Source organism: Pagrus pagrus (genome assembly GCF_965226575.1).
Source record: "Pagrus pagrus genome assembly, chromosome: 3".
Lineage (NCBI taxonomy): Eukaryota > Metazoa > Chordata > Actinopteri > Spariformes > Sparidae > Pagrus > Pagrus pagrus.
Genome location: NC_140187.1, coordinates 18,163,807 through 18,190,749, shown reverse-complemented (window position 1 = coordinate 18,190,749; position 26,943 = coordinate 18,163,807). Strand labels below are relative to the sequence as shown.

Genomic DNA, 26,943 nt, shown 5'->3' with positions numbered 1-26,943 from the left:
ACACCCTCAAAAAACGCTGAAAATAGTGACTTCTGTTGCTGTTAATGGTGATGTTTTATGTTGGCATTTTTATTCTCTTGGGTGTGATTATTCAGTAACAATAAATCTACCTATAATAGGTCGTATTTGAGGGTTTCCATCCATCATTCAGGCCTCATGGGATCCAGACTGGGCAGGCTATTTCAGGGAAAGTTCAATTTTTTGCACTATTTGGCTGCTGAAGTTGAAATACCTTTACTCTAGTCTCTCTCTATCAGCTCCACCTCAGGAGACCTTCTCTTCTCTGCTTTTAGTCCCTCTCTCCTCAAAGGCCAAGGTAGGTGTACAAGCAGTCGCCTGCCAAGATTAATTAAAGCTTATGGGCGCTGATTGGTGCCAGGGGAATAATCCTGCTCACCACTGGCCTGGGACACAGCCTCCACAGTGACCTTGTGTTGGATTTCACACTGACTCTGGGACAGGAATAATAGGTGTGGCACACCTACACACCTACATCTGTGTAGCCTTCTTAATCCACAGCACTATGACCAAACCTTATTGTACTCAGCCAATTATATCATTAGTAGGTGGCTCAGTGCTTCACAAGTATCCAGCAGTCTGTCAGGCAGGCTCGCTGACCATGCATGGTGTGCCTTGTAAAACATTGTGGTTTTCTTGTAGCCCTGAGCATTGAAGGGTTGAAGCACTCTGAAAAGAAACAGCGAGGGAGACAGTGAAGAACAAGTGCGGCAGGGGTTTCAAAAAATGTTTCAATACAATCTCAAACTATCTCTCGTCTCTCTCCTTCACTGTCTCTCTCCGTGATATCAAGACCTGAAGAGAAGAAAAGACATCCACCCCAGAGATCACATTAGTTCTGACCCTGTTTCCTTTGAAACGCTGACATGGAATTTCATGAATACTTTGAAGAAAGTAGCCAGGAAGTTAAATGAGCCCTGAACTAATATGAGCAGAAAAAGCCATCACTAGTGGGGGATATTTTAGTCAGTTCTGAAAAGCAATTTAGTGTCAAAAAATGGAGCCGGACCAGTTTGACACGTTGAAAAGGGGTTTCCCACAGGACTGACCTTCTTCCTCTGACAGCGTTAAAGCACTATTCCACTTTGGAGCGCTTTAACTTTCAGCATGTAGTTCAGGGGCAGGCAACTGCTAACTTTAGCTCCACTGGTCATCCACGGTCACATTCAACCTTTAATACACCTCTTATGCAAAGAGGCTAAATGACTCTCTTATGTTGCATAATATGTGAGGTATGCTAGACATTTTGCCTGGGTTTACTTTTTGTTTGGGAATAGTTGTAATTCAAGGTGATGAAGAAGGAGCCTTTCAAAAGCACTAAACAGATGGCTTCAGAGTCATTGTATATTCAGAGCCGTCTGTTAATCTTTGAGTCTTTTAATCGTTTCAGTAAAGGCAACCATCATCAGTGCGGTGATGTGCTGATGATCAAACATTCGCAGCTTGTTCCACGACGATTAAAAGACTCGATTGCACAGGCAATTAGTCTGAAGCCATCCATATTGTGTTCGTATGAATATCCTGATAAATACTTTTGCACTTGATGTATCACCCTCAAACTTTTTCGAGTGAGTCCTGTTTCAAAATGACCCTCTAGAGAACTTTATAAACTACACATTACCAGACACGGATAATAGTCCAATCGTGTAAGCGCCCAAATCTGCAGTTCCTCAAGTGGCCACTTGAGGCTGGCTCCAAAAGTGAGTCAATCGTGATAAGAGCACCATGTTAAAATCCCCAACAGAAACAGAAATGCTTACATTAATTCTTATATGTATTGCACATTTAAAGTAATAATTAAGGGCATGGTCACTTTGATTAACATTAGTAGTATTAGAGTATGTTAATATGTATTCTTCAGTATTGTTCACTGTTGTTGTTTTTTTCATTTTTCTTCCAGATCCTGGCTATTATCTCCATCTTGTTCATCGTGTTGTCTACCATTGCCTTGTCTCTGAACACCCTTCCAGAGCTGCAGGACACAGATGAATTTGGCCAGTCCTCAGACAACCCACAACTGGCCCATGTGGAAGCTGTGTGTATTGCCTGGTTTACCATGGAGTACCTGCTTCGCTTCCTCTCCTCGCCCAGCAAATGGAAGTTCTTTAAGGGTCCTCTGAATATCATCGACCTGCTGGCCATCCTGCCCTATTACGTAACCATCTTCCTGACAGAATCCAACAAGAGCGTGCTGCAGTTTCAGAACGTCCGTCGAGTGGTTCAGATTTTCCGGATCATGCGGATCTTGCGTATCTTGAAGCTGGCTCGTCACTCCACAGGTCTTCAGTCTCTGGGCTTCACTCTTCGAAGGAGCTATAATGAGCTGGGCCTGCTGATTCTTTTCTTGGCCATGGGCATCATGATATTCTCCAGTCTGGTCTTCTTTGCAGAAAAGGATGAGGAGGACACCAAGTTCAAAAGCATCCCAGCTTCCTTCTGGTGGGCTACCATTACAATGACAACAGTAGGCTATGGAGATATCTACCCAAAAACTCTACTGGGAAAGATAGTTGGTGGTTTGTGTTGCATCGCTGGAGTACTGGTGATAGCCCTGCCGATCCCCATCATTGTGAATAACTTCTCTGAGTTCTACAAAGAGCAAAAGAGGCAGGAGAAAGCCATCAAAAGGAGGGAGGCTCTGGAGAGGGCTAAGAGAAATGGTAGCATTGTCTCTATGAACATGAAAGATGCATTCGGCCGCAGTGTGGAGCTCATGGATGTATTGGTGGAAAATGCTGATGGAAAGAAGGAGAAGGTGCATGATAATCATGTGTCTCCTAGTCAGCCAAGAGGGACACCCAAATTCAGGTCACAGATGAGCCCCAGCAGCCCTGCCAAGACCCTCGAACCAAACTACCAAGAGCAGGCCAAGCCCTCCAGCAGCCCTCAACATCTCAGCGCACAGAAACTGGAGGAGATGTACAACAACATGGCCAAGACCCAGTCACAACCCAACCTCAACAGCAAGGACAAAGGGCCGCTGTCCAAAGCAGTTAAGCAGGGAGCTGAGTTTGAGATGGGAAACATCCCCACTGAAGCTATCTCAAGCACAGCAGAGGCAGTCACAGACATGAGGAGCATGTCCAGCGTTGACAGCTTCATCAGCTGCGCCACTGACTTCCCTGAGAGCTCTCGCTTTTCCCAGAGCCCCGTCGGCAACATGCCAGGGAGGGTCAGCACCAACCCCAGCCTGGAGCCCACTTTGGAGAATGAGCACGAAGGATCCCAGGGCACCACAACACCCCTGACAGGACAAAGCACCAAGCACGGCCCATATTCTGACAGCCCCAGGGGTTTGCGCTTCAAGAACCCGCTCAGAAGCCGCTCGCTCAAGGTCAACTTCAGAAGTGGGGAGGATTCAGGGACAGGGGCCCTCTCAGACAGCTCATCAGTCCAGAGCCCTGAGGTGTCCGTCTACACGACTGCCAGCTGCAGGACACCCACCAAGAGCCCGGAGAATTTACCGCCCAGCATCTTCACATTCCACGATTCATCCATCAATAAATTCATCGACGCAGACACCGATGAGGAAGAGCACCCGAATGACGGCTCAGGCACCAATCCATCCCAGAGACTCCTGGAAAAATCCAGCTTCCAGAAAGGGTCCAACCACACGGAGGGCCTGCTGCAGAGGAAGCTGGGGAACAGCACACTGCCGCTGGAAGGACAGGAGAACCACGTGGTTCAGGAACTACATCCACTTCAGGGAGAGAAGAGTCACTCAAACGCTTAAAGTCACAATAAGTGAGAGACAACGGAGGAAACGTGCAGGAGAGGAGGAAGCAGAAAGCACAGTGAACTCAGCAAAACTGAACTTCCCAAAAAATATGAAAGGCACTGAAAACATTTGCAGGAACATTTGAGGAACAACACAAAATGCTTCTACCATGAAAATGCAATAGTTTGGGACAATGGGAAACCATTTTGTGTGCTCTCAAACCAAGACTCCTGAATTCATTAATTTAGCAGAGGACTCTGATCGAAGAGGCAAGGAACATCGTCTGATCATTTCTACTATTTATACATTTGTTTTAGCCCAGATTATCATCTAATAATTACAGCCTAGATGTAAGAGTACAGAATATCATTTTTTATAAGCAAGAAAACCTATTTTTCTGACCCTGGGTACCACTTTAAAGCCACTATAGCAAAAGCTGTCCATTCAGTAGCAAACCACAGAGGGCATTGAAACACGGCGCTGCAAACTGAGAAGGTCAGTCAGCTGAGAAAGTTGTAGTCTGAAGGGGGAACTTACATTTATCTTTAGGTTATGGTTATACATATATGTATGACTATGGAAAGGAACGGTGTGTTGGGAATATATGTAGTTTCTTTTAACTTCCTTCCTCAAAACTGGCCTTAGTTCATGTTGTCGCCCATGTTTTATGTTTGTATGAGTGAGAAAGAGAGACGGAGACGGACAGACAGCACGTACAAGAGTGTGCAACGTTTATCTTTCAGACACAGTATATTTATTGCTTTGTATCGTTCTTGGTCTCTTGTCTTAAGTGTGAGCTCGAGGAGAATCAGTCTGTTTCTTTTCAACAGGAGTATATTGTCTTTGCTAGTATCTATATATATTTTTTTTTACTGCACAGAATACGTTTCGACAACACAGAGAGACACTGTGAGGCTGCATCCATCAATTTCCTTCTCGTTCCCATTGTGCCCGACTGCTGGCAAGAGAGAGCACCTTAAACACGACGATTATTTTTATTATGAACACAGAAAAAAAAAATTCTCTTTATTCTTGTTTGTTTACTTGTTTTGGTTGTTTCTAAATGTCTGTGTGTGTCCCTCAGATTGGTGTAATGACAGTTTGAATCCGAGGGAAAAAGAAAAAAAAAAAGTGTTATGTGTTATTTCAAAACTTTCTCAAAGGGGTTTCAGAGGAGTCGTCATTCCTATTGTAGCTGATAATCTGAACTTGATACAAAACGAGCTGGAGAGACGGCATTGAAAATCACACAGATTTTCTTTGTGGAGCCTCCAGGTTTGTAGGAGTGTGAATATTGTACATGTATAACTACAAAAGTAGAATATTACAAGGAAACACGTTTATTGTACAAGGTAAAGAATCAAAATAATTTATATTTTTAAGATATTTTCTAAAAGTACAGACTTGTAGACAATTTGTTGTGCTAATCTCATAGTTTTGCATTTCAACATATGTACTGCATTATTTTGATGGAGTTGCATTTATTAGATGATATACTGTAGTAGATCAATTTGTATTGTTTGCTACTGTCTCCCTGTAAACGTCTGTCCCTTTATCCTCTGTGCATTGTGAAGAACCAAAGAATTGTTCTTTCTGATAACGCATACAGATGATAGTCTTACTGTTTTATCTTAACACGTAAGAAATGTAAGCATTCCTTTTCTAAACAGCAGTATCTGATGTATTTCAGGGAGCCATACATGCTCATTCGGTACAAACACGTAAGCTGGAGAATGAACAGACAGGAGAACCAGCCTCTGTTGGCAAGAAATGAAAAGAGAGCAAAGATGAAAATGGAGAGACTACACAGCACTTTATGTTACATCCATTCTGACAGCTAATTTGATTATTTACACACTGTGGATCTTGGCAAGTGGTTCGCTTGCAGAAATCCAAAGCATTATGCTCATATGAGTTCACATGACATCTCTCACAAACATAAAGCCACCTCGCGGCTTCGTACAGCTCACCTCGCAGGCACGCAGACTGTGTCTGTAGGGGACTTTAGTCCTCCCAAATATCCTGCGTCCTGCTTTTCTGTATGCACCTGACTCCTGACATATGGGTGTTGATCATCTGGTGCTCTTGTGCTCTTTGTTAATCATGCAAGCATGGTTTTATAACATTATACCTTCACAACATATCATGCGGACATGCGACAAAGAATCTATTTTAAGTAGTTTAAAGGGGCACTATGTAGTTTTTAAGAAGAAGAAGAAGAAGAATATTTACAATATTAATGAGGTTATAATACAAACTCAGAAATATTTATTTTGTCCATAACTGAATAAACAAGCTGTTCTCAGAGGAAAATAAGGTCCCCAGAGTACTGTCTGAAGCTAGAAAGGTGGCAGGGTCCGCCACATATAAACAAAGTGAAACAGTATGAAACTGTGTTGTCCTTTAAGGCCAGTTTGTTCATTCAGTTGTTGTTGTTCAGTTTGTGTAGGCATCAAAAATCAGTCAATGAAGATCTTTTTTCATCCACAAAACTACATACTACTACACCTTTAAAGCTTAAAAAGTAGTGTTGACTTTGTATGGCTGTTTGCAATCATACGTTAGACATAAGTTAGATATTTCTGTGCCTTTGCTTTTAATAAACCTCTGCCCGGCATACTGAATCTGACGCTGAGCCCCGTCTAATGACAATTAAACAAACTGTACAGCAAATAAACACGCAGAGAAGTGGTTAATCGAGCTCTCACACTGCAACTTTAGATAAGTCTGCCACTTACACTTAAACGCACCGAACATTCACATAAAAAAGGCCTCATAAAAAAAACAAACAGGTGCACCCTTGCTCAACGACCACTGTTTCCATGGCAATGGCTGGGATCACTGGCTGGCTCACACATGATGCGATTGAGGAGCCTAATTTGTGGAGATGGAGTCCTTACAGACCCTACATTCTCTCCATGTATACATTCATGCATGTGTTTCCCTCCTCACCTGTGGCGTCAGTCTGCTGACACCTGAATTATTGAAGAAGAAACTGGATGGTGGACCAGTCTTCCCTTTACTCCAGCCTCTCTTCCTTAGAGGAACATGCACACATCATCTCAGCAAGACAGAGCATGACCACAGCAACGCTCCCCTGAAACTAAGGTGCTGTTGCTATGATGATCACCTCAGACACCTTCCTCCCGCAGTGGGAGTGAGTGTGAAATGTGAATGGAATAGGAACAAGCGGTGTGTGACAGAGAGAGCCGTGGAGCAGAGCTGCCAGCCTGATTACAACTGACATCGCTAATGATGTCTGTGGCACTCTGCTCCTGTCCAAATAGCTCTTTAACACGGGCAACATGACCATTCAAAACATTATCTGTGAGCTTTCTCTGCCCTTTTTTTTTTTTTTAGAAGGGAAACCATCCCCTCAGACAGGACCATCGCCATCATATTCTGTTAATGAGAAACTAAGTTATGCAGCCTGATTATGCACGCAGCGCTCAAGTGTTTTTCCATTACAAGGACCGGCCTCCAGTCTTTTGTGCAGAATGACAATGCAAAAATGGTAGTTGGGCTGAGGCATCCTTGTTTCATTTCTGTGATTCTATAAATATCATCCCGGGCATGCAAAGAGAGGGTCATGGCCAGCAGGAAAGGCTCAGTTACAGCACTGTCTTCGGTCAGATGGTGTCATCGAGTTCTGAGGAACAAACTTTGTAAGAAAAGGGGAAACTACACAAGCAGTCACTGGTGTGTGCGATCTGTTGCAGCCTTTATGCTGCATGGTAATGGGATGAAGACGTCAAACTGACAACTGGTAAGATGGCTTTCACTCCGCAAAGCATTAGAAACTGAAGAACGGACTAGAAAGCTAAAGAGGGAGGGGGTCGTTCACAGTGAAGATTCATTAACATTCATCACTCAACAGTCAGACATGCAGTAAATACGGACAAAATCTTAGGAAATGAGCCTGTCATCACAGTGGACTTACTTCCAAACAAGCCATAGTCTACTGAAATTTCCTCTGTTGGACTAATGTTAACAATGTGCTTTTATATCTTTTTTTTTTTTCTTCTCGTTTTCTGAACTGCACTTTATTGATTTTTCTGTATTAAAACCTCTGCTGTCTAGTGACCATGCAGATTAATATGTCGACATTCAAAGGTACACACTGGGTCAAAGACAAAAAGCACAAGCTATAACAATGTCATTTCCTTTAAGCACAATATGCCACACAAGAGGTTGAAGCCAAATACAGACACATGATTTGATTTTCTGAATCCTCCCCCCGTCTTCAGGGAATTAATCACCTCTGTTCAACTCACACAGGTCTGTATGCTGCCCTTATTACTGTGTCCGGGGAAAATGTTTGTTTTGTAAAGTTTCATACTTTGTACCAGTTGACTTTGTAGAATATTATCTCTGTGGTTCCTCGTTGTTCAACGCATGTAGCGCTATTAAACTTTGACACACAGAACTTGTAAATATCATCTAAGAAGCTATAGGAAAATGTCTATGATGAGCAATTTTGAAGCAAATTTCTCCTTTTACTGACTGATGCTTAATAAAAGACAATAATCCAGTGTTTGGAGCCTCACTTTATTTACTGAAATGTGTTTTTATGAAAGCACTGAACAAATGCCATACATGAGAGCGAGCAGTGAGGTTGTGCAATGACTGAGCTTGTGGCTGAACTGCAGGTCTTATACAACAGCACCCTCCAGTGTTCAATAAAAAACTATATTAAGTTACTCACTCCACAAAACATTCAACACATGTAGTTTTAAATTCTTGTTTTTACTAAGTTATACATAAGAGAAGAGAAAATGTAAAAACTTCCAAAGTTCAAAAGATAAAAATATGAGTGATCTTCCGCAGTGTGACCTACTGTAAACCTTGTTTTTATTATCAGTTACTCCTCCCATTAATCAACTGTTTGGTCAATATATTTTTTTTAAAATGCCGCTCCTGATTTCCCACAGCTCAAGGTGGCATCTTCATATCTGACCAACAGTTCAAAACCAAAGACATTACAGTTAAACTGATAAAAAACAAAGTGCAAACACATTAATCAAGTAAGAACCGGCAAATGTTTTGCATTTTTACTTGATAAATGACTTAAATTCACTTGCAGGTTTTCTGTTTCGGTTTTACTTGTTGTTGAATGTTGGCCTGTGATGTCAACTTTCATGTCGAGTCGACAGAAGCTTTCTGCATAGCTGCGTTGGGAAAGCAGTTCGGGCAAAATATAAATTGTATCAACTTTTCTGTAGTTTTACCAGCTAATTAATTATTTAACACCATCTAAAGTTGTTATTTTTCACGATTTTGGTTCAACATTGAGATCATGACACTATGTACAATATAACAGCTGTTACCCTTTTGAGGCTTTCATCCCAATTTGTTACATGGTGTCTTACTATAAATTTTAAAAAGTATGAAAATTTGAAATGAAGTAGTAGTTTTCATGTGTAAAATGCATCAGTGTAATTCAACATTCGATCCTATTGGAATTATAATGTGGTGCTGGTACATGCTCTTACATGAGGGTCATTTAACTATTTTGATTCCTCTGAATCTAAAGGTTTGTGATCAGCTGACACATATCAGTTCATTTCTCCTCCAAAGCAGGCAACAGATTCACGTTTGTTATGTTGCATTGCGTCACGCTACATCACGACCAAAGTTTTGAAGAGGATTACGTCGCAGTCAATGCCGGTCACAACTTCAGGCTTTTCTCAAGACATAAACAGTCTTAACTTCCTCAAGGGACAACCTCTCTGCGGCGAAAATCTGAGCAAAACCACGAAAGCCTGAGTCACAAGTACAGTGAAACATTTGAGACGTAAAAGAAAGAAGAAAAGGGAGTGATTATCCAGAAATGTGCACACGTGCTAAGCAGTTTATCACCTTAACATTTCACTCAGAGTTGAATAATCCACCTCACATCATGGATCAGGAACAACTTTCTGTAACAGATGAAAGGAATGTCTACGTAAGAGGAGGCCGGTCACCGATTAAACACTAAAAATATCAGACTTGTGTAAAAGTTGTCGATTGTGGCTGAGGGAAAGGATCTTAGATAAAAGTTAAAAATAGCTCAGACGGCGTAAATGTTATGAGTTACTGTTTTACATAAGACAACATTGTTGTTTGTGATCTTTTCCCGCAAACTCTAAAAGCACGAAGGGAGTTTCAACATGTTTTTAAGTACAAAGAAGAAAAGCTCTGCCTTTTCTCAGCTGCGAGTAAATAAAAATATAATTCAAGATATTAACATTTATTCCAGAAAATAATCATGGAGCATTAAGAAATGAGAGCGTACTTGGTTCACAGAAGACCTTTTTTCTAATATTACTACGTCATGTTTTTTGGGTGTAGACAAAAACACCAGCAGCTGCACCTATTTTCGGCTACATTCACCTTTAAGTGACACTGAACACCAGAAATATTGATGGAACTTGGTCCTTTGTTGTTTCTCCACTCTTTGCTTTGGCCTTTAAACACTAAAGATCAGCCTGTCTACAGAGACACGATAATTAGAGGCTTGTTTCTGACTCAGAGTTCACTGCAAAATGTCTCACGGTATTTTGACGCAAAGAGCAGCAAAAATCTGAGACACAGACAGAACCAGAGGCTCTGCATATTTTTGACTTGATGCTCAAAGCCATAGTTCTTTAGGTTTTAACAGAAAGGTTCACATTCATTTACATTCATTTTTGTCAACCAACTACAAGCACGCAGGCTCACGGGTGCAACTAAAAGTCATTGATCACTGTAATCATTCCTCCACACCACACTGGTTTGAAGAGATCCCTTCCTGGAGTGTTTCCTGTGTAAGTGACGACTAAAGTGGTCGTTCTGTGCAGAAATTCTCTTCTAACGTTGGGATGAAACCAGTAATGGAGGGAGAAATCAGATCCTTCACTTTATTCCCTCTGTTACACTCTCTGCTATCGTCTTATAATTCATATTATCAGATTATAATTACTAGGGCTGTAACGATTCATCGAGTTACTCGAGTTACTCGATTACAAAAATTGGTCGAGGCAAAAACTCTGCCTCGAAGCGTCGTTAAATTCCTATGACGCGCAGGGATCTTGAATGTTCCACACGGACCGTTGTTACTACTGCGTAAAGTGCCGTACACGGACACAGAGAGCCATCGTCGGAGAGCCTGACGGAGAGCCTGACGGAGAGCCTCTCCGGGCGCATGAAAGATTTTTTAAGTGTCCGTCACTCCGTCGAGGGGAAACGGAGACTGCAAGGGCTGTGATTGGTCCTCTAAACTCACGTGCTCACGCTGGTTCTCCAGCAGCCCGGGGGGGATTGCATTGCGTATCCGCCACCACGACGGAGAACTGCGAAGGCTCGAGATGACATGCCAGAGCAGAACCAGTTTGTGCGCGTTTAAAAAACGTAGATATGATATCTGCTTTACAGACAGTTGAGACCGACGTGACATGTTCTCTCTCTCTGTCTGTCTGTAAGTGTGTGTGCACGTGTGTTTGTTTACGTCGGTCCGGAGCTCCTCCCTTCGTAAAACAGAGCGGCGGAGAATTGTAGATGCGCGACGATGAAGAAATTATTAATTAAATGAACACGGTCCGGACCGGTTCTATAGGAAAAGTGACCTTAAATGACTTCTGTTGTGATTTGGTGCTATGTATAACATAAAATTATATATAACACAGCATGCGTGCACACACATAGGTTGCTAGGTTACCATAGCAAATAGGCCTATCCCAGAGATTATATATTATTTGTTAGTAGGTGGTTAGAAGGTGCAATCCCTTTTTGTAATGTTGTATAAGACAACACTAAGGCAAAATGGCCGTTACTATTTAAGTTTGTATTGATTCATAGTGTTACATGTTATGTTTTACAGTAAGTTGAAACTGTATTGTTATTTAATTGTTTGCACTTGCACTAAATGGGTAAATTGCAATAAAGTTTTGGAGCCAAATGTTGGAGTTGTAAGAAATACCTCTGTTTTTTAAAGAAATAAAAGCCAAATGGTTGATCATTTTACAGCCACATCATTTTCGTCATGCATTATTTGTTTTGGTTGTTTAAAAATGCAAAAATATATATATATACGATTAATCGATTAATCGATCGATAAAGTGCTAGATTAATCGATTCCAAAAAGAATCGATAGCTACAGCCCTAATAATTACTCAATCATTAATGAAAAAGCAGGATTTTACTGTTGTAGCTGACTGAGGTGGATGACGACTGAAACTAATGATTATTTTTATTAGTTTAAAGGTGTTTGTGACACCATGTATCTGAATCGACTCAACAATAACAAGCTAGTCATTAAAGGTGCACTATGTAGTTTTAGGGAAGAAATCTAAGATATTCTCTGCTTATGTTTTTATGCTTAAACAGACTAAATAAACAAACTCTCTTTGTTTCATGACTGAATAAACTGAATAAACAAACTGACCTTAAAGGACAACACAGTTTCATACTGTTTGACTTTATATTTGGCGGACCCTGCCACCTTTCTCACTTCAAACCTTATTTTCCTCTGAGAACAGCTCGTTTATTCAGTTGTGGAAAAAATAAATATGTCTGAGTTTGTATTACCTGATTAATATATGTAAATAGTCAAATTCTGAGTTTGATTTTAATCTCCAAAAAACTACATAGTGCCCCTTTAAATAAAATAAGCAGATGTGGCCTGCTCAGGTCATGACAAAATAAAATCTTGAATTCAGACATAGTGTGGCCCCTCTCTGTTTATTCCTTTAAACTACAGTGTTATTTGCTCTGGGCCTGAGTGTTATCTTAATCCCTGCCTCAGTCTTACGCAGCCATTGTGTATGTACAGTTATGAATGTGCACGGGTTTACTCAGTCAGCTCCTCGGTCATCAGACTGAAAGCTCTTCTATTGGTGGCCACCATCAGACAACGTCCTAATCCGCCGCACAAGTTATATAAAATGCCCCTCCAATCCCGCGCCACGCAGAGGAACAGCAGCTCTTGGCGGTCTGCTTGTGTGGCTCATTAACTCCTCCAGAGGACCAGCACCGGACCAGAGCATCATGATCTTCCTAGTGGACCTGCTGCTGATGCTCATCGACCTGACCTGCTCCATCCTGAGCGCCGTCGTCCAGACTTTCCTCCGGCCGAGGCTCAAGTGCATTGATGGCGAGCTGTGTCTGATAACAGGGGCCGGGGGCGCGCTGGGTCGCCTCTTCGCCCTGGAGTTCGCCAAAGAGGGGGCGCACCTGGTGCTATGGGACTGCAACACGGCTGCCAACGAGCAGACCGCCAAGCTGGCGCGGGAGATGGGGGTTCAGGTGCACACGTACACGGTGGACCTGTCCAAGCGTCAGGGCATCTATGAGGCGGCGGACAAGGTGAGGGCGGAGGTCGGGGAGGTCTCCATGCTGGTGAACAACGCGGGGGTGGTGGCCGGGCGCAGGCTGCTGGACTGTCCGGACGAGCTGCTGGAGAGGACGCTGCTGGTCAACTGCCACGCGCTGTTCTGGGTGAGCCTTTGACGCACGCAACTTTTACGCACAATTGAAACCATGACGCTCCACCTGCTCTTGACACAGAGCTAACACACCAGCCTGACACGAGTTATGTAACACCCATTCAGAGTGCTGCTCCCCGCCGGCGCGGGTCAGTGCTTGTGCAGTGATGTGTGAGGGGATGAGAGCAGAGCACAGCAACACACTCAGTGACGGCTCAGTGTGTCCAAGTTAACGTGAGGTCAGAGGCAGGCGGCGGCCTCCTCTCATCCACACAGTTAAAGGAGCACAGGCGAGCCCACCAGCTAAGACAGCACGTGATTATTACCCGTGATCCTCTTAGAGCCCCGGTCATGTTCATACAATAAAAGGGTAAGCTCATTAGGAGCAAATATCAAAGATGTCAGCAGCGGACATACAGTCTCTAATGCTCCTGATCTGGCGCCTCTCTGTGGGGGGTAGTGGGCAGCTGCCTCAGGGCCTGGTGTGTGTGAGCAGATGGGCACTTATTAAAGGAGCAATGCGTAAAATTAAACTCAAAACAAATAGGGGGCAGGATATCGCTAGAGTGTCCGCTGACTGCTGCTAACAGGAACTATAGCGATCAGCTCCGTTAGCTGTGCAGCTTGCGGCCTGGGCTCAGAGAACTGTTGGTGTTTACAACGCTAGTGAAGGAGCTTTAAATGTTTTGAGCTAAAATTCTTACATACTGCACCTTTAAACTGTATCGCTACCAAAATCTATGTATTGTGTACTATGTGCTGTCATACTTCATGGACCCAGCTCCGATGTGCACCAGTCGAGGATAGTAACATCTTAAATAATCTTATAAAGGATTTTGACATTGAGCTACAAGAGATTAAGATAGCACTGCAAACCAAAGCTAGCATATAACACTGTATTTTATTTAATTAAACAGAAAGACTATCATTTATTCATTTAAGCACCTGCCTCCTGTGTGGTTACCTGAGCCTGCCATATTAAAACTTTACATATTTTAGTGCAATATGTAAGAATTTTAGTTCAGACTGGCGCTCAGTACGAGTACCTGTAAGAAGGACCAACAAAACAATAAGGCATTTATAGTGTCAGCTGATATTGAGCTCAAGTGGTGCATATTTCCAAAGTTGCAATGAATCAAATGACCACAAACCAATTTAAAAAACATTGTTTTTCTAGAGGCCCCTGAATGATCGAAGGCCCTTGGGCAGTTACCATAGTCAACCCAAAGCGTCTGTATTTGACGAGTTACTGTAGGGATGAAACTCAACAATCAACTATCTTACAAAATGGACCTTTAAAATAATATTAAGATATTTCTGGGCGAATACAAAATATATCTCTTGATATTTTGAAATCTCCCCAAAAGTACTTCGTTGCTTTGGACTGAATGTTCGGACAGAGCGCCAAAATCAAATATGAAATGCCAAAATTCCTCAATATCGATACTGACAGTATTGTAGGGATGACTATCGGTACTTTCACAAATGTAGCAATGTGGGTGGGTTAGGGTTAGTCAAAGTCTGATAAGTTCAGAAAATTACATCACTTTACTGTAACGCAGCCTGTAAAACCAGTAAAAGTGAGGCTGACGCCATATTATGATAAGACGATATCCAAGGTGATATATGGACTTACATATACGGTATAGCCTTGCCTTTGAGGCCACGGGCTGTTTGTTTGAGAATATGCACCATTTAAACCCACAAAATATACTTCTGTTGTTTATAAAGATGATGATTTCTCAGATGCTGGTTCAGTCTATTACATCAACTTTGCGAGGAGGCACAAAGTCGCCCTGTGAGTACTGCAGATTCTGATGGGTCACAGCCCATCGTCTGTATTTCTTTAAGGTACTAATATCATCTCTGTAACCCCTCCACCTGCCCAACAGATGACAAAGGCCTTCCTGCCTCAGATGAAAGCAAAGAACCATGGTCACATTGTAACTGTTGCCAGTGCTCTTGGGCTATTCAGCACTGCATGTGTAGAGGTAAGACACACGATCAATGACTTCCTCAGCCACAAACTGAACAGACTAATCCATTATAGATGGTATTTAAATGCCGATCACTCTGCTGGTGTTTACTTTCCTCCTCCAGGATTACTGTGCCAGTAAATTTGGAGCTGTCGGTTTCCACGAGTCGCTGACTCACGAGTTGCTGGCAGAGGACCTGGATGGCATCAAAACCACTTTAGTCTGCCCTTATATTGTAGACACAGGGATGTTTGCAGGCTGTGAAATCAGGTAACATCCACCATTCATTTAAAAACTGTTTTCAGGGTTGTTAACACTAATAGAAAAACTAATAGATTCATTCTTCACCTCTTTGTTTGATATCTCTCAGAAAGGAGCTTCGGAGTCTGATTCCACCTCTGGAGCCGCTCTACACTGTGCAGCAGTCCATGAAAGCCATTTTAGGCGAACAGCAAATGGTCTGCATTCCTCGCCTCATGTACATCCCCTTCCTCACACGAGCGTGAGTATTGATCAGGTTATTTATCAAACATGCACAAGACGAGCTGTTACACCTGCAGATTGAATGCTGAGGCCGCTATCGATGAGATGTTTTCTTTTGCTTTCCTTTTGTAGATTGCTACCTTGGGATGCAAATTTGGCAACATATCGCTTCATGGGAGGTGACAAATGCATGCTACCATTCATCAAGAATGTGGAACTGAAGACCTCCAACGGCCACATCAAGTCCTCCTAAGTCCTGTCAGAAACTTAATGTTGGAAAACTGTTAAATGTATGGACTGATGCAGACACCAAAGGCTCTTACTGTATATTCTTAATACATGAATTTGTCAGATTTGAAGGGAGAGCTGTGTTAAGTATGTGTTTCTTTTATTGGTTGAGGGGTAACGTGTTGGGTCATTTCAGGTTAAAAATAACCTTCACTGGACCTGAAGGACTGCCAGGAATTGCTTCAGGAAAACAGGGTTCCCACGCCTTCTTAAACATCTAACTCAAGGACGTTTGAAGGACTTTGCCAGGCCCAGTTCTCTCATATTCAAGGACCTAACACAGCATAGTTTGAGACATGAATCAAGGTTATTTACTGGTACAACACTGCATTTTATAATGAGAACTATCGGGCTTTACAGGAGGACACAGACAACAATGTAAAAGAAAGAGAGGCTTGAATGTGTCTCAGTTGTGTTGTTACAGTGAACTGCAAGAGACAGGCAACAGCAGAGCATAGCCTATTTACTGATGTTAAGTGAAATATATATATTTAAAGAACTTTATTGTCTGTATTTCTGAATTGTGTGATGTTGGGGTATGGAGTTGTGCGTGTGTGTGTAGTCTATAGGGTGGATAAAAGAAAGAAAACTAAGGGAGAGCAAAGGAAGAGAGATAAATAAGTAAAATACACAACTAAACATAATATACACTAATGATATCATCATTGACAATACCACTAGTTACTACTACCACCACCACTACCAATAATAATACTTATAATAGTAATAGTAGAATCGAGGGGAGTGCCAGCCTGACAGTACGCAGCAAGGTAGGATCAAGGCACCATCAGGGAGCTCTAAAACGGGTTAGCAGGGTCAATTCTGCGGCGGTTTTGGTTAATTTTGTAGTTACTGAGATTAATTTTAATATTGGCACCGATTCAACCATGCTTTTCTCAACAATCTTATGTGTTGAAAACTTGTATGTTGAAGTAAACATGTATGTAACACTGATCCTAGCCTCTCACTGAAGTTACATAGTGCAGAAACAAGTGATAGACACATCATTCACCCTGTTACAAGACAGTGAACCATCAACATGATTCTGAAGCTGATTTTTTTTTTTTTTTAAAAAGGTAGAAAGAAAAAAAACTCAAACGCTGTTTAAAAAGAGACAGCAGTGACAACAGATCTATACAAGTGCTTCTTTTATTCACATTAACAAACAGTGCAGAAACAAAGACGAGACATGAACAGATCTACGGGAAACATGCAACAGAAAAAATATTAAGCGTTATGATTGAGCCACAGTCTACAGTCTCCAAAAAGGAAATCAAACATACAAAAGAAGCGCTAAAGAAGTCCCTCCCATATGATTCTGATGTTCAGCGTTCAAAATATTGTTGAAATATACGTCTGCTGATGCTGCTGTAACTGAAATAAACTGACAACTGTATCAGAACTCGACATCCAAATCCTTGTTAGCTTTGCCACACAGCAAACAACGGGCCCGAACACCAAGCAGTACGTCAGGGTCAGTCAACTTTTGGTCATGTCTTTAAAAACCCTTAAAAAAATTGCATCATCACCCCAAATTCAGGCAAAATGATTCTTCTCTGGTAAATCCAACAAGAACTGTCAAGGCAAACCAAATCTGTAAGGACTAAAGTTCAGCTGAAGCAGGTCTGTCGTGTGACCCGAGGTCACTCTGGCTACTCCTGCAGTGTATTCTGGTCTCCTTATTAAGTGAACACCATCACATCAGTTTCACACCAACTGCACAGTGGCTGCTTGTAAGTACCCCTGCAGGAACTGGAGGGCTTCTGCATTCAGGCTGGTGCTCAGCATCGAGGGAACCTGCAGCAAATACATGAGACGACAATCACCGATTTGTTTTCTGCATCATCATCTACAGCAGGGCACCGTGCTATTGAGTTAGGGAATAATATTAATAGTTATTAAATTCCCAATAAAACTATTATGACTTTATTTAAAATAAAAATTAACAACAGAACATGACTTTTTAGCCAAAGGAGTAACATATTTCTTGCATGTGTCAACATACCCGTCCCGGACAGGCAGTAGAAAGCTTGTGGAGTGACTGAGCTAGCAGGATCTTTGGATTGCCGACAGCGTCTCCAATCGGGTCGTGCTCCTTCTTCCCTGCAAAGGCCAGCTGTGAGAACGCCGTCTGATAACCCGGTGTGTCTTCAATGTCGATGAAGTGCTCGTCGTCTGGGATGCTGTCGTCTTCTGGCAACTCAAATAGACCAATGAGCGCCTGGAGCAGAGGGGTCCTGGACAGAAAACATAGAAACCATTGATTTTACATTGTGATGACATCATGCTTTTCTCAGCTCGATTAAAGTTTTACAAATATAAAACCCCCATGGACCAAATTATAGCAGAAAGAGTCATAATCGTCCTTGGTTGCAGTTCGAGGTGTCGTGTCAACAGTTTTACAGACGTGTCTTTTATAATGGTGCGCTGTGGCTGAAATGCTTTTTGTGGAATGTGCAACAATAACAATAAGAATTTGTCAGATGTAATATGTAAGTGCTGACTACAAACAAAACTCATTACATCACATGTTATGTGTTGAAAACCTGTATGTTGAAGTAACCATGTACGCGACACTGATCTACCCTCTCACTGAAGTTACACAGTGCAGAAACAAGTGATGGGGGGCGGAGTGGCTGAGACAGCTTATAATAAGACACTGTACCATGACATTACTTTGAAGCTGTTATTCTAAGATTAAAAAAAATTACATAATAACCACCTACGTTCACGACGCAGCCGATTTCCTACACGTGTGTTTAAAAATCAAGTATATCTGCGGTCTAACAGAAAGGTAGGGGAGATGTCCCTGCCCTAATCTTACTAAGGCATCATAAGTGAAAACAGCTGTGTGGTTGGACTCTGTGTGATTTTAGGTGCCGTTTCCTTCAGGCTGATTTCTTACCAGAGTTTAGTGTACTCTGTGTCCATCATCGCAGGACATTCAGTGAGGACCTTTGTAATGCCAACAGCGCAGATCTTCTTTTCAACTGCTCCAGACACCTTCTGAACCTCTGGAATAATTATTTTCTCCAGCACCATACCAAACATTCTGCAACACAAGAAGCAAACAGGATCAATACTATACAATTTGCTAATGATTGAATACACTTTGATTAAACTCAGATAAACTGGAGACCTGCAAAGGCATCAACATTTGGGACAACTTACTATACTGCAGGCAGGAGCAAGAGATTAGCATAATCATCATCATCATCACAGTAGTCCGTCTGCATTCTCTGTTAGAGCTGCACTACAATGGAATTCCATCCCAGCAACTATTAGAGACCTGATTACCTACAGTTTATTCAGAGCTCATTTGAAGAGATGGTTAATTGGTGCTTAGCTCTGTCAGCACTAGCACTTGATTACACCTTCCTGTCCTCGGTCCGTCTGCGCTGAACCTGTAGCCATCTTGCTGTTGTCTGTCTGCCTTCATGAGTCGGCATGCATGTCTTATTGTGGTCTTGCTTTTATTGTGTATGCATGCATTTTGTGTTTGTGCTTCTGCTTTGCATGCTGTGGTGTGATGTGTCTTGCGTCATGGGTTTTTGTGCTGCATGTTTTGGGGATGTCTTGAATGATGTTTTCTGATTGATGTTATATATGTTTTTGTCATGTTGTTAACTGCTGTGCATGCTTTGCAGATTGCCTTGGCTAGTAACTTCGCCATTTTAATCTTATTTTTCATATTCTGTTCTGTTTTTAGGGTAACTTTAACATCTGTCTAGGGACTACAGATGAAAAATAGCCTCTTGGCTAATTCTGGCGCATTTACAGTAATGTTATTAATGTGCACTGTCCCTGTTTTCAAATAAACTTATTATCATCATCACATGGTGAAATTTCAGGCAGCTATTACTCACTATAATTATACATGTAAATGCACAGTCTTCTGTAAACATGGAGCTTCCAAATACAATATCAATCCGTTTGTTTGTGTCCCTTTCCCATTTTCTCCCTACTGGTCTCTTTTTGGACTGGCTGTGTTGTCAGTAAGATAACTTTTATTTACGCAGAATTGTCATTATTCGTCTAATTCAGCCTGATCCACAACCCTGTGCCCATTTCCCCTGTGAGGTGGGGTATAAAGTATTGTTCTAGGATGTTGATGCAGGCTAGAAACACCTTTTTCATCACTGAACTGGGTCACTTGTGCAATCCACTGTTACCACTGTGAAGGTAGCTGCAGCTTCCATCCTTCACAAAGAGCAACCTTTCAAGCTTAAAAGAGCTGAGTGTTTGATAATGGAGCACTCCTTTAAAACGTGTCCTATTTCTAGAGAATAGTGCTTCTTAGCAGGGAGAAAGACAGATTTCAATAGCTCGAGTGGGCGATCAAAGTCAAGAAAAGGCAGCTTATGAATCTTCTGTGGTGTTAAGGTTAATAGACCTTGTCGTGTGCTCAATGCCTAAATGCTACACTGATGGATGGACCCACTAAATTCTGTGACAGTGTATTATAGAAGAAAACACACTTACTTTGGCTGGATGCTGTCAAAAATCTCCTGCAGTGCAATAGCTCCGTATTTGACACTATACAAGTTCACAAACACCAAGAAACCTGCGAGACGGAAAGTAAACCAGTGACAAATCTTAAAACTCAGCATTATAAGACAGTCAGCAATAGTGATATGGTGGTGATAATTAAGTCTCATCTGGCTGAGCTCACACCCGCGCTGTTATAAGGCATGTGCTCGCAACAGATTGTGTCAATGTTGGTAATGAGCTGTTTGTACTAACTCTTGATGAACTTGGTGGTTTTGGAGCTCTGTAGCCTCTGGAAGAGCAAAATGAAGATCTGTTTCCTGTACTGAGTGATCGATTCTCTGGCAAATGAAAGAAGAAAAAAACATGTCATGACCTGAACCAATCAATTTCACCAGGTAGAATATTTTATAGACGATTGTGACACTGAGAAAATAACTATAATCAACTTACGGGGGCATGTGCTCTATGATGCTGTTGAGAAGGTAAAAACCTTGGTGGTCATTGGCTTTAGAGGCAATAAGCTTTTGGAAAACTCCAAGCAAGCCAGGCTGAGAGAAGAGATGAGAGAAAGATGTGTCAACATAATGGGCACAAAATATTTAAATCATATAGTATAGAAAAATATAATAAGGAATCACTCACTATTTTATCTGCAGCAGAGGCGGCAATTGTGGCACCTCCCTTCTCCAGGTAAGCCTGAAGCAGGCGCACCAGAGGGGGGATGTTTCCTGTCCGTTCCCATAGTGCAGGCTGCAGCAGGTGAGGGAATAAAGCCATGTAGGAGGAGGGTATAGAGCTGGAGTGGATCTCTAGGAGGAGAGACATCACCTGGAACACGTACGGAAGAAACTCTGCAAGAGTGGACAGAAAGGAGGATTAGGGGAGTTTCCTCTATCAGCCACAAGCTGTTTATCAGCATATCATCTGCACAGAGAAGCTCACAGGGTGTCTACAGGTATCTGACTTTTAAAGATCTATTATTTATTAAACTGAATTTCAGACTTTTTAAGGACCAGCAGACACCCTTAAATCAATTCCACAGATAAATGACAAACCCTGGACATCGTTCTGAAGGATCTCGGTGAAGACGGGGAAGAGTGCTTCCTCGAAGCTGCTGACAGTGACGGGGTTGGCTTTGCAGGTGATGCGGACCGACAGGCACAGGGACTCAAACAAGTAGTGGTTGAAGTGAGGCTTGCTGGGATTCTGAAAATGGGAGACAGAGTTTGGATTAGTTGACACGTGTATCCCTGAAACAAACCAGCATGTTGGTGAATCTATCTGTAACCATAAATAGTAACAAAGTGTGTGTGTTACCTTGCTGACTAAGAGGAGCTTATGAGTGAGCTGACCGATCAGAGTGGGAATGTAGGGAACAATGGCCTCCTGCAGCAGGGAGAAGCTGCGCATGATGGCTTTAAAAATTAAAGAAAAGGAAAAAAAGACATGATGAGGCTACTGAACATAACTCTGGAGCTGGTCTGACACTAACTGGGGAATATTAATGATAAGCTTTAAATGATTGGAACAGACAGGATTACCTTTCATGATGTATTCATTTTCTGCAGAACCAGGAAGAGCAAGCGACTTGAACAAGTTGTTGAGCAGCTGTTCAGTAAAAGGTGCCATCTCTACAGGAGTGATACTGAAACACGCAGAAAGGATAAATAGCTAAATATAACCTTAATAGCTATTATTATTATGATTCTTGTTATAGAATTTTATTCTCAGTTGTTATAAAGCGTCTTTGTGAAATGTGTGTTCGTACAATTACTCTCACTGCCAGAAGCTGGAGACAAAAGTACCACACTGCAGGTTTAATACTCACAGCGTGGTGTTGTTGGGGCCTCTCATCGTGAACAGCCTCTCCAAGGCATGGGCAGCGTAAGTGTGCTCAACTGTGCTCTCTGCCTGCAGGTGACTGATCAGTAGAGGAACTGCCTGCAGCAGCTGCTCCTTGGGGAGCTGCAGGAAAAGGACAGAAAAAGAAGAAACCCTCTATAATGCGCCCAGTTAACTTTTGAAGTTAAACAAATTGTGGAGAAAGTTAACAGTTCATACCTGGCTTCTGAAGATCATGACATACTTGATGGCATCTGCCTTCAGCACTGGGAACTCATTAACTATGATGACAATGAGTAAATGATGTTTATTAATGTGTGCACAAATAAGTGTGGCAGCGAGTTGCTCATGTTTGTATTAAACACGCAACCCATTTTGTAACTGTAAAGCATAATGAGAGCAGTGAGGGGTTTCTCACCATTGTGGGATTTTAAGTCTGAGAGAATGTGGTTCACAAAGAATTCATTCAGATTCACCAACTCATTGGCTTGTGTTATTCCATGCTGGTGGGAAAACAAAGACAACAGCAGTTTTTAAATGTTAACTGTATTAGCTGCTTAATCTTCAATAATCCTCTGAAGATAAAAAAAAAAAAAAGAAGTCATCAATACCTTCTGCGTCTGCGCTTTAGACGCCAGTGATGTGACCAAATAGATGGCAGCATCCTTGTGTTTCCAGTTCTCCCCGGGATTTTTGGCATACTCCGCGAGCATCGAGTTCACGTAGCCGGAGAAGATTGCCGTGACGGGACCCTCGAAAAACTTACAAAGGCCTCTCACCAAGTCGCACGCCGCTCTACGACGAGTGTCGATGTCTGAGGAAGGACAGGAAGATGATTAACAATTGGGATGTGATTGTAATTGTACACTTTTGTTAACTGTACATTTTTTACAAATTGCCCATAAATCCTCAATTGACTATGTAACTATGCAGATAGAGTTCAACTTGTACGCCACAAAAAAGACAAACAACGATAGACATCAAATAGCAAGGCGAGTCAACATATACTTTCAAATATTTATGTGAATAATGTACATTAGGTGAGGTGATAATAATTAATGGAGCATTTACCAGATCCTTCAAGGTCCCTTCGAATGTATTCCTCAGAGTTATCTTCAAAGGCCTCCTCATCTGCGCCTAATGTGGCATTACAGACAGTCTGGTCAGTATCACCCAGTATACAAGCACATGTTTGTTTCCAAGTAGGCAGAGTCTTGAATCAGCCAACAACTACTGTTAACATTTCTAGGTGCAATACACTGACTCTAAGGACAAAGCATTTACTTACTTCTGAACTCCATGTTGGGCACAATGACCTTCTCACAAATGCTAGTGAGTGTGTTCTGGTCCTCAAATAGATGCTTATAGTGTGGCCTTTCACAGACTGACGCCAAGAACTGGATAGCATTGCTTACGAGCTGCAAAAAAGACGAGGAGTATTGTTAGCTCGAGGAAAGTGAACTTCACACAGAAGAGACACACAGTCTGGGATCAGAACTCTCACCAAGTCGTATTTGACTTCCTGGCCAGTAGAAACTAAAAGGTTCCAGATAGCGGTGACGAAGCGCGGCAGATATGGCTGGAATTCTTCATCGTACTTCTGGGCGTAAAGAGCTGCGTTGTCACATATCTGAGACTTGAGCAGCTCCAGGAGACCTGCTTCCTCCTCGTCCTGCAGAGTCGTCATAAGAGATAGAAACACACAAATGTTATAAAATCATTTTGTAGCACAGCAGTGGTGAAAATGTGCACGAGTGGGAAAGAAAATTAAACTCACGTCTGTCTGTAAAAGCTTATTATCCAAAGTAAGCAGGCCGTGGAAATTGGTCATCCAGGTTTCCATGTTGTCTTCAAAAAACTCTGGAAGGTCCTGTGAATTATACAGAGGAAAGTTAAAGTCAAATGTTTCTCATCTCTGATGACAGTGTAAATAGATTACTAAGACATACACTTCAGTGGGAGATGTTGTTCTTCGCAGTAATTACAAATGCATTTCATTTCAACAATGATGAACTATCTGACAGCATCCATTTCCAATTCATAATAATAGTAATATTAATTTTTAAAAAAACAAGAAATGATGATTGGCTGTTGAGGGCTTCAGCTTTGGGATGAAACAATATATCAGCTAAACACATGTATCAGAAGATATTTGCCTTGTTGACAGCCATTAGCGTTTTGGCAAAAAGATGACACTCACAAATAGCAGTTGCTGATGTTTATCTCACATCAAGTTTGCGCTTGCACATTCACGCTACGAAAGAGACAATTCAACTGTTCATAGGAGCAAAGCCTTGAAGTACATAGAAACTTGAACTGACCTGGAAGTTAAGACTGTAGAAGAGCTTGGAGATGAGTGTGAGGGAAGAGAAGAGGACCTTCAAGGCATTGACGTCTGTAGCATGAGTTTGACACAACTCAATAGTGGCCTACAGCAAAGAAGAGACACAATTAACAAAGAAAACTTCTTCAAATTGGACAGTCACCATAACTATGTCATACATTTAAATATTTGTTAAATGCTATATAACTGATAAATGAACTGCAAGTCATTACAAACCTTGAACAGCTCTGTCAGAGGGAGGGCAAACGTGTCCAGTACTAGTTTGATCTCTGACCAAAGCTCATTTGACTTGAACTCATGGCGATACCTCAAAAAGAAATTAAAATTCAAATTAAAATAAGGGATGACAGAAGACAGACAGATTTCCGTTTGAAGTTCATCATGGGAACATTTTACGCTATTAAGAAGTGAACTCTACCTCTTGAAGAGGGAATGTGCGGTACGAAGCACTCCATTGATGATGTGGAAGTCTCCACTTCTGAAGCGGGTCACCATCTCTGTCAGCAGGTCGGGCCATTTTTGAGGGAAATCTTCCCTTCCTATGATACTGATGGCATCACTCAACTGTGGAAATTCAGAGGATAAAGAGGGGTTTGGTTAAGTATCTTCTTCACACCTTCAAATAGGAGAGTTGAAGGCACTGTGACATGTGACAATGTACCTGTTTTTGAATCTGCTCTGGGCTGCTCAGCATCAGATTTACTATGTTTGCTTTGATCGCTGTCCGGTCGGGATCGGAGACTTTGTTTGGTTCATCTTCAATCTTTTGGAAAACATATAGAATAGTCAACAAGACCAGAACAACAACGGCTCTCTTCACACTATGTAGTACGTAATCTTTACTTTATGTACAGTTTGTCCCATACAGTCAAACATATCTATGTAAATGTGCTGTTATTTGGTGAGACTCACAACACGCCAGTTTCTTTTGATGTAGTTCTTGAAGGTGACGGCAGCACAGACACGAATCACGTTGTCTTGGGACTTCTCAAGCAAAGTGAGCAGTAATAAGGGGTAGTTCTGGTTTCCCTCCACAGACTCAAGAAACTTTTCAGCTAAGAAAGACAAAACAATACACAGAAAGGCATTGGTTTCTCTAGCAAGTTAGTGCTTTCTATAAATAGGTCAATGAGTGCAGTTTTCTTTAGGAACTGTATTGAGACATGTAGGTCGATGTTATGACATGAGGTTGTATTACCTGGCCGTCTGACTGTTGGGTCTGGGTCCAGGGTTTTCCTGAGGAACTCGGTGAGGGTTTGTAGGTTAGCATCATTCAGTTCCATGCTCGTAACTAAAGGGGAGAGAAACCAGTGACAGGAAATCACTCAAAAGGCTAACTGCCTTACTACATGTGAATGGACTTTATCTAAATGCTGAGTAATTCTGTGCAGAAATGTTAGCCATGCGTTATTTTAACGTGTGTATTGGTTCCTGTAGTATCACATTACTTAAAGTTACCTAATGTGTGCCTGATTTACTTGTTGAAATAACCCGTGTTGTGATTAAAACGCCTTAAAGTGTCACTTCCCTGTGTGACGGGACAAAGTGAATCATGGTACTAGCTACTAGTTTACAGCTTCGCCGCTAGTTTTTCAGTCATTCATGCATTCAGCCGGTACCGTTAGCTTGCTAGCAGCTAACCTAGCTAGACAGGCTAACATCGCCTAAATCTGGCATTAGCTCAGCTGGCCCCGCTGACTCCAGAGCGGTTCATGCAGTGTAATGTCTAAGCTAGCAGTGTCTAGTCTTCTCACAGTTCAAACATAAGCACATGGTGGTCAGCATATCGCATCAAGTTGATCTTACATTAAGTTATATTCAACAGAAGTTATCCATTGCTCTACTGTCCCGAACTAACATTATAACGTACAATACTATCTACAGCGGCATGGAAAGCAATAACCCAATTCCAGTGAATAGACTGATCCAGCAGCAGGTCTCCTCCAAGTCAGCCTGCTAACGTTAGCGTTAGCTTGCTAATGTGTTTTGAGCTAACCATAAAGTTAGCTAATTTTCCGAACGTAACGCATCCGCTCGCAAGATACTGCACTATGACCCCAAAATTCAAAAGTCTGAATCCCGTTTTGCTGAATATGATCTCTGTTGAAGCATTGGGACGTCATACCGTTCCAGTATATCTCAGTCAGGATGGGATGGGAGGCACTCCAAACCGTTCAGACGTGCTCTCTCTGCCAGCTTTCAAACGTCGTCTGGAGCAAAAGGAACTGCGCGGTCACTATACTGCGCAGGCGCAGATGTCAGACGAAGGCTATAAGACACGCCCCTTCCGGGGTCCCTATGAAGTGCAGCAACACAAGGCTACTATTAACTTATCATTCAATA

The 26,943-nt window shown here is 42.1% G+C and overlaps 3 protein-coding genes across 3 annotated transcripts in view; 2 read left to right on the top strand and 1 right to left on the bottom strand.

Moving 5' to 3' along the window:
- Positions 1 to 6,453, top strand: part of LOC311254594 (potassium voltage-gated channel subfamily B member 1-like) — a 42,305-nt gene extending 35,852 nt beyond the window's left edge. Inside the window, exon 3 of the mRNA XM_084348458.1 lies at positions 1,919 to 6,453. Within this exon, the coding sequence (XP_084204584.1) occupies positions 1,919 to 3,751 (1,833 nt within the window). The 3' untranslated portion in view covers positions 3,752 to 6,453. The remainder of the gene's footprint in view (positions 1 to 1,918) is intronic.
- Positions 6,454 to 12,500: 6,047 nt separating this feature from the next.
- On the top strand, positions 12,501 to 16,416 carry LOC311254657 (retinol dehydrogenase 10-B-like). Its single transcript, XM_084348536.1, has 5 exons — positions 12,501 to 13,189; positions 15,069 to 15,167; positions 15,277 to 15,422; positions 15,523 to 15,654; positions 15,768 to 16,416. Exons 1-5 carry the CDS (start codon positions 12,740 to 12,742, stop codon positions 15,886 to 15,888), a joined length of 948 nt encoding a protein of 315 aa, XP_084204662.1. The 5' UTR covers positions 12,501 to 12,739; the 3' UTR covers positions 15,889 to 16,416.
- Positions 16,417 to 17,054: 638 nt separating this feature from the next.
- cse1l (CSE1 chromosome segregation 1-like (yeast)) lies at positions 17,055 to 26,836 on the bottom strand. Its single transcript, XM_084348180.1, has 25 exons — positions 26,726 to 26,836; positions 25,799 to 25,891; positions 25,513 to 25,655; positions 25,262 to 25,363; positions 25,019 to 25,164; positions 24,817 to 24,907; positions 24,578 to 24,685; positions 24,034 to 24,126; positions 23,761 to 23,928; positions 23,545 to 23,674; positions 23,328 to 23,393; positions 22,868 to 23,070; positions 22,675 to 22,759; positions 22,476 to 22,537; positions 22,243 to 22,379; positions 21,956 to 22,059; positions 21,732 to 21,829; positions 21,470 to 21,620; positions 21,057 to 21,265; positions 20,865 to 20,962; positions 20,667 to 20,752; positions 20,406 to 20,487; positions 18,829 to 18,975; positions 17,929 to 18,160; positions 17,055 to 17,720 (listed from the first exon to the last, which is right to left on the bottom strand). The coding sequence occupies exons 2-25, from the start codon at positions 25,881 to 25,883 to the stop codon at positions 17,631 to 17,633; spliced, it is 2,916 nt and encodes a 971-aa protein (XP_084204306.1). The 5' UTR covers positions 25,884 to 25,891; positions 26,726 to 26,836; the 3' UTR covers positions 17,055 to 17,630.
- Positions 26,837 to 26,943: the final 107 nt, after the last annotated feature.